Raw genomic sequence first — 17,968 nt, forward strand, 5'->3', positions numbered from 1 at the left:
AACTCACTCCACTGAAGACATCCATTAGCCTACATATTTAATTTAGTTTGTTTCTATTTCTAAATTCAGTTCTAATTTCCAGCAAACAAATAAATGCTCAATGATTAGTCCTGTTCTTATAACACGTCCTATTCTTATCCCCCATTTGGTGATGCATACGTCTCCAAAATCCGAAAGGTGGACAAATCTAAACTTGTTTTTTATTAAAACAAATATAAATAAGCATTTAATAAATAATCAGCTACTAATAATTACATTATACAAATACAAATGGTCATGAATAAACTGAAAAAAGTCCCCCGACACGAAGAAAGCATGGTGGTTTTTATATTTATGTAGAAAATAATAACTTTTATTACATTTTAATACTTTAATGTTTTTCATACGTAAAGATATTTGTTTATTGCTCTATATTCTGTGTATGATAGGGCCCATAGTTTCAAGAAATGTCTGCGTCTAGATTGAAAACTGGGTTAAATCGGAGTAATATGTATGCCACACCTATATGTGGCTCTGTAAACAAACACAGACAGAGCTGCAGGATACACTAACATCTCAGAAGAATGCAGTGAGCGTGAAGTCCTTCTTCATCTTCTTCAGACATAAACAGGACACCGTGGTGGATTTAAAAATATCTTGACACATTTAACTGTTAATGTGTCTCCGCTGGTTGTCTAGTTGAGACTTCCTTACCAGTTTTTTTTTTCTGTGTGTGTGCTAAAAAACTTAGCAGCGCCTGCAGCACAAAACAAAGTCCCTTCCAAGGAAAGTCTGTTCAGCCATATTCGCAACCCCTGTGGGTATTTCATCCAGCACTAAAGCCCTATCTAAATGAATGGGGCAATACTAAAAACGACTGGCTGAACTCTCGATTCAATTACATATTTCAAATCAGCAATTAAATCTGATTACTGTAGTTCTATTATTATAAAAAGCACATACTTTTCAGTTTTCTCTATCTGAAAACTGAAAGTTTTCTCTATTGCTGATCTCCTTTACAGCTGTTTCTATGGTAATGTGAGGATGTGGTCATAAACACTGGTAGAAGACTGGAAGACAACACTGCAGGACAGGATATGTGATGAGGTGTGCAGTAATGTAATTTATCCTGTCAAAACCAACGCAAAGACTCAACAGTCAGCAATTGACAGGGTTGGCTGTAACAAACATATGAATCTGTTCAGAATGTCAGTAATTCAACAGATCTCAGCACCCGTTTTGTACTCTTATAGTATTTATTTGTTCTAATATGGCAGTAAATAGATGACAAGATCTGTTTGGGTACTGAAATTCTTCCAAATATCTTTTGTTGTGTAGGCTGGAACAAAGACATTTATACAAGATCGGGTCAACCAGAAAGAAAATGTTAAGTAAATTCTACACAACTGTTGCACACTTGCATAATCACATTTCTGATCACCTTGCCAGCATTTTCAGGGACAGAGCTTTCCAGACAGACAGAAAACTCCACATACATTTCCTTGTGAGATCAAGCTGGTAATACTGGTGAATAAGGTTACACAGTGTCAATTTTTAGCATCGACATTGCAATATGCACACCTAATATATAACAGGATGGACAGTTTTGAAGAACATGCGATTTGTGGAGTCATGGCAAAGTTTAATCATATTAATCTACTGCATGCGTTTTTTTTTATGTGATCTACTGTATGTAAGCATTTAAAGCATTAAGTAAACATCTGTAGCTATAACAAACATTCATTGTATTTGGTTATTTATATGATGAAGACTATAGAGTGATATTTAACATTTGATTTGTTCGATTTCTGCCTCTGAATTATGTCCCGGAGAATATACAGTTGTCAACATTTGATTTGGATCAAAAATGTTTTTCAAAATTGTCCTAAGACAACACTGAAAAAAGTGTTGCATGCAGAACTGTTGCAAACAATTTATTTGTGTTGAATTTAAACAATCAAATTAAATTGAATAATGTTCAACCTAATTTGTTTGTTTAAATTTAACACAATTAAATTGTTTACAACCACTTGACGTAAAAAAATTTAGTAAATCCAAGGAATCATCTTTGAATAATTTTTTTCAGTGAAGAATGGGTGTTGTTTAATCATTTTAGGACAACTTTTAGTTGGTTCTGAACCACTTCAAATGTTGACTCTGCATATAATAACTACTATATAGTAAATGATATACTCTATTGTATTGTGTTTAATATATTTTGTGCAAATACATACCGCTACAAATTCATAGTTTGCTCTTTGTTTAAACTACTTATTTTAAATGAGCTGTAACAACACAACCTAACTGTTTTATGTTTAGTCCACCTAAATTTGTAAGAACTAATAAGTTACTTTAATTCCTTCATGTTGTCTCAACACAAATCGATTGTGTGGAACCCAACATTTTTGACATTGTATCTAAAATGATGAACTCAGTGTGTAGTCACACTATACTATCCGAACCGTGCCCACGTTTCCTGGTTCGTTTAACACGTTAGTACTCCGAATCAGGCTCAGTCTGGTTCAGTTTGCCCACCCTGGCCTGGTTGGAAGTGGTGTGCCAGAGCGCAGTTTGGTTGGGCTTTGATTCGGTACGCTTGTAGTGTAAGTGCAAAACCGCCCGAAACTGAAGAAGTGACGTCACTTTAAGGAACTGATTAATATGGATTTATTCATCTTTCGTACTTAACAATAAACGCAAACTTTCGTAGATTGTTAAAGAGGACAATATATGCTTTGGAGATCACAATATACAGTTGAAGTCAGAATTATTAGCCCCCCTTTGAATTCTTTTTTCTTTTTTTTAATATTTCCCAAATGATGTTTAACAGAGCAAGGACATTTTCACAGTATGTTTAATAATATTTTTTTTTCTGGAAAAAGTCTTATTTGTTTCATTTCGTCAAGTATAAAAGCAGTTTTTAATTTTTTTTTAAACACAATTTTAAGGACAAAATTATTAGCCCCTTTAAGATATATATATTTTTTGATAGTCTACAGAACAAACCATCATTTTACAATAACTTGCCTAATTACCCTAACCTGCTTAGTTAACCTAATTAACCTAGTTAAGCCTTTAAATGTCACTTTAAGCTGTATAGAAGTATCTTAAAAAGATCTAGTCAAATATTATTTGCTGTCATCATGGCAAAGAAAAAAAATAAATCAGTAATTAGAGATGAGTTATTTAAACTATTATGTTAAGAAATGTGTTGAAAAAATCTCTCTGTCAAACAGAAATTGGGGGAAAACATAAACAGGGTGGATAATAATTCAGGGGGATAATAATTCTGACTTCAACTGTACACTGTAAAAATGTTGGGTTTCACACAATAGATTTGTGTTGGAACAACATGAAAGAATTAAGTTAACTTATTAGTTTTTACAAATGTAAGTGGATTGAACATAAAACAGTTCAGTTGTGCCCACAAAAGCGTAAAGAATTGTGTTAATTCACCTCAGTTAAAATAAGTAGTTTGAACAAACAGCAAACATATTTTTGAGTGTGTCACTATCACAATGTCGTTTTTTGCCAATATCGTGCAGCTTTAACCTTGTAAAGCAAAACAAATGTCTTGGTTACTTTAAATAATTTAAATGAATAAATCAGGTTTCAACAGTTTTTTTAGCTATACAAAGTTTAGCTTGATATTTTTAGTTAGTTTGATGAAGTTAGATGAATAGTTAATTTCATTCAACTAAAACTTGACAGCAATAATAGTTTTACAGTGTACTGGAGAAATTGCAGATAACATAAACAATAAATAAAATTGTACAATGATTATATAATATATGGCCAGGCGGTGGCGCAGTAGATAGTGCAGTCACCTCACAGCAAGAATATCGCTGGTTCGAGCCTCGGCTGGGTCAGTTGGCATTTCTGTGTGGAGTTTGCATGTTCTCCCTGCGTTTGCGTGGGTTTCCTCCGAGTGCTCCTGTTACCCCCACAGTCCAAAGACATAAAGACATGCGGCACAGCTGAATTTGGTAGGCTAAATTGTCTGTAGTGTATCAGTGTGAATAAGTGTCTATGGATGTTTTACCAGAGATAGGTTGCGGCTGGAAGGCCATCCGCTGCATAAAATCTTGCTGGATAAGTTGGTGGTACATTCCACTGTGGCGACCCCGGATTAATAAAGGGACTAAGCTGAAAAGAAAATGAATAAAAATTATTACATTTACACTCACAAAACAAAACACCCAGCTAGAATTCTGATACATACACAAATAAGAAAGAAAAAAGACTAATGTGAGTGTTAAAAAATATTGAAAGAGAAAAAAATATTATTAAATTATAGTAAAGTAAAATATATTATAATACGCAACTGTGCATTCATTTAGATGGTTTATAAAAATAATGTTCTTGGGCTCTATTTTGACGGTCCAAAGTGCAAAACGCAGGGCGCAAACGCTTTCAGGACATGTTAGAATGCATTTTTGCTAATTTAAGGATGGTCTAAAGATTGGTTGAGTTTATTTTCTTAATGAGTTATAGGTGTGTTTTGAGAAACGAATCAGAGTCTCATCTCCCATTCCCTTTAAGAGGCTTGTGTCGTGCCATAGGCGCATTTGCTATTTACTTGACATAAAGTAAGTGGAAGTGGAAAAACTGAGCATTTCACAAGCAAACAGTTAACAGTTTTTTTTAACAGAAAACAGTTAAACAGAGCATCTACCGCGCTAAAATGAGAGATAAATGATCTACTTTCACTTTCGCTCTTGGATAGGGAAACCTTTACGCAGACATCAATTAGCCTATAAATAATTAATTTTGTTTGTTAAGCGCAAATATTTGTTTCAAAACTATTTCTAAATTCAGTTCTAATTTCAAGCAAACTAATAAATGAACAATAATAATAAAGTGTGGTCAAAAAGTTATATCCTAAAACATATGCTTTGCCCCATATGGTCTAAAACCTGCAGGTGGGCAAATCTAAGCTTGTTTTTAATAAAACAAATATAAATATGGATATAATAAATAATACTGCTACTAATAATAACATTATACAAAAGCAAATTGTTATGAATGAACTGAAAAAGCCTCCCGAGTTGAAAAAGGCATAAAAGCAGTGGTTTTTCATATTTATGTAGGCTATAAAATAATATGTTTTGTAATATTTTAATCCTTTATATTTATATCCTATATATTCTTATATATATATATATATATATATATATATATATATATATATATATATATATACTTAATATTTAATTATTTTTCATATGCAAAGATATTTGCGTATTGCTCTACATCTTCCTGTGTGTATTAAGCAGTGTGTAAGCGAGGCGCAACTCTGCCCTCGACTTTAGTCCAGGTTTGTTTTGGTCTATTAAAAAATCTATTATAGTTTCTCAAAATAGCAACTTGCCAGCAGTACACCTCAGAACGCCTTCATTTTTAGACCAGAACACCTATGGGCGCACATATGAGCGCAAATGCATTTGCTATTTAAACAGCGTAGCGCAACGCTTTAAAACGACTCTTGCGCCAAGCTGTAACTAGCAAAAGACTAGTGCTGCGCGCCTTGCGCCACATTGCGCCGGGTGTATGATAAGGCCCCTTGACTCGTTTAATCCACTGGCTGACTCTCTGTGTTTATGACAGGCTAAAATATGACATACTTTGCTGCTGTTGATATCAGACGGGAGTTCTCTGCCAAAAATATGCTGGGATTTTTCTGTTTTTGCTAGAGATGTAAAATCTGGTGTAATTATCTGGAAATTGGAAGTATGTGAATCTAATCTGGATCTCTCTTTCTCTGGCTCGCTGCAGGTCTCTCAGTAGCGCTTGTGCGTGAGTGATGGTTCAGCCAGGCTAATAGTTCTTTAATGACTTCATTAAATTGTGTTTTGCGGCTTATGATCGCTGTGCCAATCTGTCATCGGGGCTAATGTAGGAACGTTAAGATCGCCCACTTTTATTTAGGAATTAATTCCACATCTCCAGAGGCCTAAGAGAGGAATACAATGAGGGTCCGAGCTGGCAGAGATTGGAGTGAAAATAATGCCATGGCGTTATGTGTGTGTGTGTGTGTGTGTGTGTGTGTGTGTATGTGTGTGTGTGTGTGTGTGTGTGTGTGTGTGTGTGTGTGTGTGTGTGTCATATAATGAGATCAGATTAGCTCTGGGTCTAATGAAACCTGTGGTGATCTATCAGCATTATGTACGACTTCATCCACCCGCTCTATTCATCAAACTACAAACACTCACCCCGCAGAGATGCTCTGCTGATGGAAGGGGTGTGATGGCATTTCTGCTTCCTGTCTTTCTTTTTTTTCCCTTTAACACCTTTTTTTTCTCGCTCTTTCCTCCCCTCATGGTTTGTCTTCACAGATGTGATGTGTTGCCTCTAACACGTTTGCTCTATCTGTCTCTCTCATCTCACTCCATTACTGCAGCTCGCTGCATCTCAAACAGTCTTTCACTGCCACTCGCACAACTTTTCTCTTCTTTTCTTGCCTCTCTCATCCCTCACTGTTTCCTGTCGCCCTTTTTGAAATCTGTTGTTTTTTTTGTCCACTTGATTTCTTTCTTAAATCACATGCTCACATTAATAGTCAGCTTATGTTATTTTTATTTTAGTTTTTAGAAGTTAGGATAACATGCAAAGTATTTTGAAATTTGTAAAATATACCAATTTTCAATAAATGATAATAAATGTTATTTGTTTTAGACTGCACTGAGAAAGAAAAAAAAATCTGTTATTTTATGTTTTTTATTTGGCAGCTGGGGTGCTGGAAAAAAACAAGTAAAATAATAGCTGTTAAGTTACAGAAATTTACCATAAAATAATAGATGGTAAATTACAGAAATTTACCGGAAATTTTAAATTAAGGAAATTTCTTTTGAATTTTGAAAATTTTTTAATCACACGAGTCTCACGTTAACGTAGCACATTAACGCCGATAAAGGCCCACCACTAGTTTCAATTTTTTACAATTTTTTATTTATGATAAAGTCTATTTATATTTATTATTTTTATTATTATTATTTAGAGAAAATTTGTATATGTTAATATATTAAAATGACTCTCATGCTATCTTAAATATTAAAATAATAACATAAATTTACAATTTAAATGTATGATTTAGTGTGGTTAATGTATAAAAGACACCAGCGATCTATGGAGTACATCAGGGGTTGTCAACCTTTTTCATTTCGAGGCCCACCTCCTTCTCCAAAATTTTTTTCATTTTGCCTGACCTTTTCTCCTAAACAGATTGTCTAGAAAAATTATTAGCAAAATATTTTTTTTACCTTCTACTATTCATTCATTCATTTTATTTTCGACTTAGTCCCTTTTTTACTCTGGGGTCGCCACAGCGGATTGAACTGTCAACTTATCCAGCATATGTTTCATGTAGCGAATACCCTTCCAGCTGCAACCGATCACTGGGAAACATCCTTCACACACATGCACTATGGACAATTTAGCTTACCCAATTCACCTATACCATGTCTTTGGACTTGTAGGGGGAAACCGGAGCACCCGGAGAAAACCCACGCGAACACAGGGAGAACATGCAAACTCCACACAGAAATGCCAACTAACCCAGCCGAGGCTCCAACCAGCAACCTTGTTGCTGTAAGGCGATTGTGCTACCCACTGTGCCACCGTGTCGCCCACCTTCTACTATTATTCTCTCATTTTTCTACACCATAATAATATCCATTTAATTTTCTTAAAACATTCACAGATTCAAAGCTCCTGAATTGCTTCAGATATTCTTACAATTGCATAGCCTTTTCTTCAATAAATGAACAAATGTCTTATTGAATGTTTTGTCTTGATAGTTTGTGAATCAACTGACGTGTGGGACTTTGATGCAGTAAGAGTCGCAGGCGTGAAGCACACAGAGGCTGTTTATATTATAACTTGAATCATTGTTACCTTTACATTTGCGTGACGAGTTGCTTTATACAACTGGGAATGTAGTCCTAGTTGCCGTGCAGCAGTTGGAAGTTTTAGCTTTAAGTTTTAAGTTCAAAGTAATCAATCACAGAAAATGTGAAATGCCATTACTTCGATCATTTTAATACGACATATTTAATAATAAATCAAATAGTTATAATAGAATATTTAAGTACATTTTAAGCTGCTGTGCATCCGGAAGGTATTCATAGCTCTCTACTTTTTTAACACTTTTTTTTATGTTACAGCCTAATTCCAAAATGGATTCAATTCATTTATTACCTCAAAATTCTACACACAATTCCTCATAATGGCAATTAGAAAAAAAGTTTTGAAATTGTTGCAAATTTATTAAAAACAAAAAAACCTGAAAAATCACATGTACATCAGCATTCACACCCTTTGCTCAATGCTTTGTTAATGCACCTTTGTCAGTAATTCAAGTCTTTTTGAATATGATGCCAAACCCTTGGCACACCTGTCTTTTGGGAATTTATACCCATTCCTATTTGCAGTACCTCTCAAGCTCTATAATGTTCGATGGGAAGGGACGATGTACAGCCATTTTCAGATGTCTCCAGAGATAGGATTTAGGTCTGGTCTCTGGCTAGGCCTCTCAAGGACATTCACAGAGTTGTTGTGAACCCACTCCATTGATATTTTGGCCGTGTACTTTTGGCTCATTGTCCTGTCGGAAGATGAACTATCGCCCCAGTCTTGAGGTCAAGAGCACTCTGAAGCAGGTTTTCCCACCGGTTATGAATCCCTGGATTACGTTATAATATTAAAACAGATGAATATTCATGATACATAAAATTATTATTATTAGTTATGTATTAGTTTTATATGTTATATATATATATATATATATATATATATATATATATATATATATATATATATATATATATATATATATATATATATATATATATATAGTTTTTCATGTTTTTTTTCTTTTTTTGATAATTGTTTTTAATGCATATCGTTTTAACTATCTGTCTGTCTATACACTGTATTTGTGCGTACAACCCATTTTGAAAAAAAAATATTTTTCTCCATTTCTCAGTGAATATAGTTGAGTTATTTTGGTGAATTTAAACTAAACAGATTTATTAAACAGATATATTTATTTAAAAAATATTTTAGTACCAAACACATTTAGAAGTTGAAAGATAATGTGAATGAAATCAAGCAAAATTGTGCAAAAAAATTACAACCTACAAAATTTAAACTACATTTTTCAAATTTTTTTTTGGTTCTCTTGATTTTTCCTCTTTTTAAATTTTGTATTTAATATTTTTTTATAACATGAATTTGGGTGTACTTGTTTTTGGACCGTTATCGTAAGTTATTTTGTTAGACAAGACCCATATTTGGTTTCAGTACTAACCAATCTAATGTATATGCAAAAATATAATATTGTATAGCTTCAATCTGTTTTACTTATAACAATATAAGTGGTGTTGCATTATGCAAGAAAGAAATCCAACTATTGTCTGGCCTAATCTGTGCATAATGTCTCCATTCACAGCAGCTCCGAAAACATTTTAGTTCAAGCCATTCATATTTTAACATGCAGATAATCAGGCTTTCCTTCACTTGCGTTGTGGATTAGCCGAATTGCCAGCTTTTCATTTTTCAGCCATGTTTAATCTGCCGAACCGGCACTGATCTCTGTCGTGTGTCTTTCTGTCTGTGTAGCGGTGAGGAATGACAGAAATAAGAAGAAGAAAGAAGAGAAAAAGCCCGAATGCACAGAGAACTACACGCTGAGCCCAGACACAGAGCAGATGATCGACAGAGTTAGAAAAGCCCACCAAGAGACCTTCCCCTCGCTCTGTCAGCTCGGCAAATACACCACGGTAAGGCTGAACGTTCACTCTATTTTCTATTACGCACCAACATATTTCTTTTATGTGTGTATTTTCCAGTGCATTCTTCAAAAATACTCACAGTCACGTGGTTTATTTAAACTCTAAATAGCATTTTGCTTTATTGGTCCATATAAATAATATATATATATTATAAATATATATATTATAAATAAATAATATATATATATATGTGTGTGTGTGTGTGTGTGTGTGTGTGTGTTTATAAAAACATATGATAGTATATTCCTTATATTTCGTAAAATGGACTTAGACAATTAGACAATGCATGGAGTTCATGCCTGATGATGATTGTTCCTGACAGCACTGCAGAAGCCCACACTTCCACAGCAGTGCCACAACCAGGCCTCAATATTAAAAGATTATTATTATTGTGTGCATAAATATAAAAACCACCACCTCCTCATAGGCCAGGGCTATTCTATTGGCGGCCTGCGGGCCGAACTCCCCCTGCACTAATATCGCTATTAGAGATGCCACCATTTGCCGATTTTACTATTAACCGCGCTTCATTTTGTCACCGTCAATCTTAAAGGCTTCTCAACGTCATGTTTCTGTTGCATGGAAACAAACTTCTGCCACTAATGCCAGGTTCAGACTGCATGATTTTAGCCCTGATTTTGACTCAGCGACAGGTTTTGAGAAATCGCAGACAAATGCCTGAAGTCACAGATGTACCTGTGACTTCAGGCATTTGTCTGCAATTCACAGGAGTGACAATCACACAGTATGAACTATCAAAGAAACGATCTGAGAGAATCGCTGATGAGTTGCCAATGCTGGTGAGATAATTGGCATGCTAAATATCTGGAGCTGTCGGCGATTCAAATCATGCCGTGTGAAATGAGTTCTGATTGAAAATAACATCCGCGATCACCTACAGCCAATGAGAGAGCAGCATCCACTAGCGTGGGTACCTGCAGGCCAGCAGGAGGTTGAGGGAGGAGTTAAAAACGCTCATTTTCTACTACATTTTCTATTTTAACTACCTGACAAGCATGGTCTTTGTTTTACCCATAAACAAATCATACAGTAAACGAATAAAGATAAATTACACACATAATTACCACCTGTCAATCACTTTTTCCGCGGGACTTGTGAATAGGCGTGAATAGGCAGTTTGATCTGTGTCTTATAATGGTGTCTTTGAAAAAGGTGGACAAACAGCAGGAACCAGCCAACAGTATCTGAGGGCAGTCTATTGACTCGCTGACTGCCTGGACCCGCTGTATCGAGCGCATGACAGTGTGTGTGCGTCTGTGTGTGCCTGTGTGTTAATGTGTGTGTGTGGTCATGTGATGTGCATTTTCAGCAGTGTGGAAGGAGGGCTGCTCGGAAATACTAAACGCCAGTGCGGATGTGGATCATTTTCGCTCTAAAAGGCCTTTTAAAAACTAAGACCTATTAGTGTAAACAGGGCCTGAGTGTGTATTTTTCGCAAGCAGATTTGCAACGGGGGTGGAGGATCATGATGCCGGCTCACCATCGTGTTGTCTGTCGGCCATCGGCGATGGACAATGGCATCATCTATCTGCCCAACCCTACTTGTCATGATACAAAATTTTGGTACTGAAATGTAAAAAAAGTCTATTTTTCGTTAACCTTTTAGTTCTGTTGATGGCGTTCTTAAACAGCGCTGATTTGCCATGGTGTTCACATGCTTAACAGAAATGACTGTGATTGGCCCTGAAGATCATCACTTCACCGCACTTCACTAATGTTTACCGTGTACAAACACAGATGAGCGATCCGCTGATAAATTGACTAATCTTCACAGCTCTAAAGTGCTCCAAAGTCCATCTATTTGTGTTTGTGATCTGTAAAGAGCGGTAAACTGATGACTTTCACAGCCAATCACAACCATTTCTATGGCTATGGCAAGTCAGCGCTGTTTATGAACACGTTCAGCGGCGCTTAAAAGTTGACGGGAAATGGACACTTTTAAAAGTTTAGGACAGGGACAACACTATTATAGACAATGTTTTTATATTTATTTCAATGTGTTTTCATGTTAAATAAAATTAAAGCGCATAACAGATTCACATTAAAGAGCAAGGGGCGATAACTAGTGGTTGGGTTGCGTATTGGGAGGATCACCTCTTTAATATTTATTGCCATCCTTCATATTAAAAAAAAAAAAATATATATATATATATAGATATGTATATATATATATATATATATATATATATATATATATATATATATATATATATATATATATATATATATATATATATATATATATATATATGGGAGAAAAAACTTTACAGGATGATAGGAGGGTTGACAGGTATGCACTTAGATTGTTAAAATAGTTCCCATTGTGTTAACGCTCTCAACAGATATGGCTGTGTTTGGCTCTAATAATAATCGCTGGTTTACAAGTGTGCTTACACAGACACTGGAGTGTTTAAATCTGCGTCTATCAGTGTATTTGTTTACGGATAGCTCATATATCTGCTTATAGATGGATCCTCTGATAAGTACAGATTTCAAACATTGACAGATTCGACTTTTAAAAGCTCCAGCGACCGAGGACTTTTCTGTCCCTTCAAAGTAGGCACTTGTGTTTAAATTTCAAAATAAGCTCTCATTAAAGTGCAATAGGGGATCTTGGAAAATGCTAATATTAGCCTGATAAAATTCAAAGTCTACATCCCACTCTGAAAACTGCTATCCCATGCTCCATGAATGCATGACTGCTACATTATACAACATCACTACAATGCATCACGTTACATTCACAACAGAGAAAACTACAATTTAATATTGTTTTTTTTTTTTTTTTTTTTTTTGCAGCCTGAATTAAATCTGCATCAGTGATTATGCAACCTGATTGTTTTGACTTTGTCATTTTTTTATGTAATGAGCTGACACAGACCGATAAATCAATGCTGTAATTATAGATATGCTCAATAACTCCCAGAACTCTGTGCTGTTCCTCCCTTGTGTTTCTGTGCGGTGCTCATGTGTCACTGTTTCAGACATTATTAATGCTGCTTCGTATATTTGTGGAATAGATTCATAGGATTCTTTGGTGAAAAGAAAATTTAAAATGATGGCTTTTATTTGATATAACTGTTACACTGAAAATACAGTTCAGATGCAAAAACCTCCAAGTGCCATCTGAGATTTTCTTCTAAAATGAAATTTTTCTAACAGTAGGCTTTTGTATGTAGGTTCAGTAATTTCACATTTATGGCAAAAATTATTTTTTATTCTTTATTGCCTGTAATGTGAAATAACTAATCATAAACAAGAGGCTGAGAAAGAGAGAGTTGAACACTTTTAGCTTAGCTTAGGATAAATCATTAAATCAGATTAGATCATGGGTGCCCAAACTTTTTCCTTTAAAGGGCCAAAAACCAAACTAGATTGAGGACTGTGGGCTGAATATATACCCATCCGTATTACAATAAATTTGCCAAGGGGAATTTTAGAATTAAAGGGACTAATCAAATGATGAATGAATAAATGCTTTAATGAGCAGAATAGGCTTATTTTTCATATTTGTGTACTGCACTACCTGATTTGCATCTCTCTCTCTTTCTCTCTCTCTCTCTTTGTGTGTAGAGTAATAGCTCGGAGCGGCGTGTGGCCCTGGATGTGGATTTATGGGATAAGTTTAGCGAACTCTCCACAAAGTGTATCATAAAGACAGTGGAGTTTGCTAAGCAGCTGCCAGGGTTCACCACCCTTACCATCGCAGACCAGATCACCCTGCTGAAGGCCGCCTGCCTCGACATACTGGTGAGAACAAGCCCAGATCTGCACACTCAAAGGTCAAAGCTAAAGGGTGCATTGGTTAAACACCTTAGGACTTTTCAAGGTTGTAAGTTCAAACCTTACAGGCTCTCCTTTGTGAAAAAAGATCACTTATTGTATGGAATGTGCATTCATAGTGAAATCTAAATCTTTTAAGCTTTCTGTTTATTGCAGATTAGGAAAACAAATAATAGAAAGATAAGTACACCTAATTTACTTTAAATTCTTCGACTGATGTATATTAATAGTATTTTGTTGTGTTTGACAAAAGCAAATTGAATGTATTGATTTTATATCTAGTGTATTACTTGACTTTGTATATAAATATATATAATTTATATGCATTATAAATGCTTATGTATTATTTCAGTAGAAATAACATAATTTTTGTATATTATATTATATTATATTATATTATATTATATTATATTATATTATATTATATTATATTATATTATATTATATTATATTATATTATATTTGGGGCTGTTTTAACTCATTCATTTAGTTATGGGGGAAAATGTCATTAAACAAAATAACTGGATATTTCTGTATTATTATAATTTTAATTTGTCAACATTTATTTACCGCATATAACACTTTACAATATGGGCCACCTAGTTAAAGTTAGATTTTGTATTTACTAACGTGAACAATGCTTGTACAGAATTTACTAACCATAGTTCAATGTTTAGTAATGCATTATCATGAACTAACAATGAACTACTGTATTTTCAATTACCAATATTTACAAAAATGAATTAATACTTTGATAAATGTGCTGTTTGTTGTTTATTCATGTTAGTAATTACATTAACTACATGTCCCATATTTTAGTGTTACCATTTTTTTATTTTTTTTTTTATTTTGGTACATAAATGATAAACATCCAAATTTACCCTGTATTATATTATATTATATTATATTATATTATATTATATTATATTATATTATATTATATTATATTATATTATATTATATTATATTATATTATATTATATTATATTTTATTATAATATATTATATTATATTATATTATATTATATTATATTATATTATATTATATAAGACTATCTTATATAATATTATATTATATTAGACTATATTATGTTATATTTTAATATATTTGACTATATTATATTATTTTATCTTATCTTATCTTATCTTATCTTATCTTATCTTATCTTATCTTATATTATATTGTATTATATTATATTATATTATATTATATTATATAAGACTATCTTATATAATATTATATTATATTAGACTATATTATGTTATACTTTAATATATTTGACTATATTATATTATTTTATCTTATCTTATCTTATCTTATCTTATCTTATCTTATCTTATATTATATTATATTGTATTATATTATATTATATTATATTATATTATATTATATTTAGAGCTATCAATTTCAGCTCATTAATTGAATTAATTTAATTAAAATAAAATGCTATTTTTATATTAGTAAAAAGAAATGTCTTAATTTACTTTCCTTTGTGTCAGTTTAAAGCTGTTCAAATATATTATTTTGTGGTTCATAAATGATGAAAACCAAAATGTCTCAGAACTGCAATAAATATACCAAAATACCAATAAAAAAATTCTTAGAAAAAAACAAATCGATTAGATTTCGCTTAAGTTTAAAGACTACAGATTAAATCAGGAGTGACCAACCCTGATCCTAGAGCTCTACCTTCCTGCAGATTTCAGTTGCAACCCATATCAAACACACTTACCTGTACTTATGAAGGGTTTTTCAGGTCCTAAGTAATTGGTTCAGGTGTGTTTGATCAGGGTTGGAGCAGAACTTTAGAGGACCAAAGTCATTTGGAGCACCCCTGGATTAAATTATAGATTATATATTAATTTTAAGCATGCTATTTCTTGTCTACACGACTTTAAAAAAAAAATAAAAAATCTTAATTCTTTTTTAGAAATGTTGTTGATCTATGTTCGATCATCACTGTGTCTCTGCCAGTTAAAAATGGTGCTGTAAGTCTCCCTTGTGTTTCTGTGTTTTAGATTCTGAGGATCTGCACCCGCTACACGCCCGAGCAGGACACCATGACGTTCTCTGATGGTTTAACACTCAACCGAACACAGATGCACAACGCAGGCTTCGGTCCGCTAACAGACCTGGTGTTCGCTTTCGCTAATCAGCTACTACCGCTAGAGATGGATGACGCTGAGACGGGACTGCTCAGTGCTATATGTCTGCTGTGTGGAGGTACACAGACACACACTTTAACACAGATATGGGTTGTTATAAAATATACTTACATATAGTTGTGTTTTTATAAGACTAAATAGCATGCTATGCTTTTATACTTGTGTACATTGTATTTTGTATGCCTTTTTGAAACTGTAGACCTCGTGGTGCAGTTTAGTGGGTGGTGGGGCATTTTCTGAATACATGAATGTCATGTAAACAGTCTAACATACTGTGCCAGTGTTATATAATGGAGTTTTATATGCATATCAATATCTATTGATACGTGGCGGTCTAGTGCCTCACAGTGTTTGGTGGCGGTATTGCATTCAAACTCTTTACAGTGATGCATTTTGGTTATATATAAAAAAAATACAGTTTCTCTAGATCAGGGGTCTAAAACACAAATTGGCAGGGGGCCATATCAGTGACCGCTTTAATATTCAAGCACAACAAAAAAGTGGAAACCTGATGTAATTGATGCACTCAGATATTCTTCCCCAGAGTATCAAAGCTCCTTCTTTTTGTTTCTTATTGTACTGTATATGTTGAAGGGGTAGTTTAAATTACAATGAAAATACTACTAATTAATATTATTAATTATTATTCTGTCCGAGTCAGTTGTTGCTTGAAAAATCTTGAAAAATATCTAGTCAAATATTACTTGCTGTGTTCATGGCGAAGATAAGATCAATCAGTTATAAGAGATGAGTTATTAAAACTATTATGTTCGAAATGTGTTGACAAAAATCTTCTCTCTGTTAAACAAAAGTGGCGGAAAAAATCAACTGGGGGGCAAATAATTCTGACTTTAACTGTATATAATAGAACGAATATTAACATTTACTCAAAGCCAAATTAATGAATCTAGCATATCTCTAGAAACAAATTATTCTCATAAGAAAGAACGATAATTCATTACACATTTATTGCATATGGTTTCCACATCTACATGTTATCATTTACAACTATTTTATTTTTGCATAAAATGACAATTAGTCAAGTTTCCTAGTGATGGGTTGCAGATGGAAGAGCATCCGCTGCGTACAACATATGCTGGATAAGTTGAGGGTTCATTCCGCTGTGGCAACTCCATATTAATAAAGGGATAAAGCCGAAAAGAAAATGAATGAATGTATGAAAATTAGTCAAAAATGACAAACATGTTTCTATTTTTACAGAATAAAGTTTAACTTATATTTAGGATATTTGCAATATATATATATTGTATCTCTAATAACTGATTTATTTTATCTTTGCCATCATAACAATAAATCATATTTGACTAGATATTTTTCAAGACACTTCTATACAGCTTAAAGTGACATTTAAAGGCTTAACTAGGTTAATTAGATTAACTAGGCCGGTTAGGTTAATTAGGCAAGTTATTGTATAATGATGGTTTGCTCTGTAGGCTATCGAAAAATATATTGCTTAATGGGGCTAATAATATTGACCTTAAAGTGTTTATTATTCTAGCCGAAATAAAACAAATTAGATTTTTTTTCAAAAGAAAAAATATTATCTGACATACTGTGAAAATTTCCTTGCTCTGTTAAACATCATTTGGGAAATATTTAAAAAAGAAAAAGCTCTAATCGGAGGCTAATAATTCTGACTTCGACTGTAGGTCGGATAGCATTTCTTCACATTTTCAATTTAAAAACATTGCAGTTTCTTTGACAGTTGGTCAGATTAACACATATTTTCATTGGATGTGATTGACATCATGTTTTCCCAACACAAATCAATTAACTTCATAATTTAAGTAGATTTACACATATTAAGTTAAACTTAAAACTTCAAAAATTGTAATAATAAATAAATTTAACTGATTTTAAATAAGTAGTTTGAACAAACAGCAAAATAATTTTTAGCTCAGGATTGCCTCATCAACTTTTGCAAATATCTTAAATATAAGTTAAACTTTATTCTGTAAAAATAGATGAAACATGTTTGTCATTTTTGACTAATTGTCATTTTACGCAAAAAAAAAAAAAAAATTAAAATGTAAACGATAACATATGTTGATGTGAAAACCATATTTACAGTGCTCAGCGTAATTGATAAAACCCTATTTTGAAAATTAATATTTTTCTCCTTTTCTTAGTGAACATAGGCAATGTATTTTGGTACATTTAAACAAAACAGATTTATTAAACAGATATATTTATTAAAATAATATTTT

The 17,968-nt window shown here is 33.1% G+C and overlaps 1 protein-coding gene across 5 annotated transcripts in view; it reads left to right on the top strand.

Annotated features, from left to right (window-relative positions):
• The window catches only part of raraa (retinoic acid receptor, alpha a), a 324,831-nt gene that overhangs the window by 303,414 nt on the left and 3,449 nt on the right, over positions 1–17,968 (top strand). For all 5 annotated transcript variants that reach the window (XM_073917403.1, XM_073917404.1, XM_005156052.6 and 2 more), the window contains 3 exon segments: positions 9,598–9,758; positions 13,365–13,541; positions 15,594–15,798. In XM_073917403.1, coding sequence (XP_073773504.1) covers positions 9,598–9,758; positions 13,365–13,541; positions 15,594–15,798 — 543 coding nt within the window.

This window comes from Danio rerio, chromosome 12 (assembly GCF_049306965.1).
Source record: "Danio rerio strain Tuebingen ecotype United States chromosome 12, GRCz12tu, whole genome shotgun sequence".
NCBI classification, from domain to species: Eukaryota; Metazoa; Chordata; class Actinopteri; order Cypriniformes; family Danionidae; genus Danio; species Danio rerio.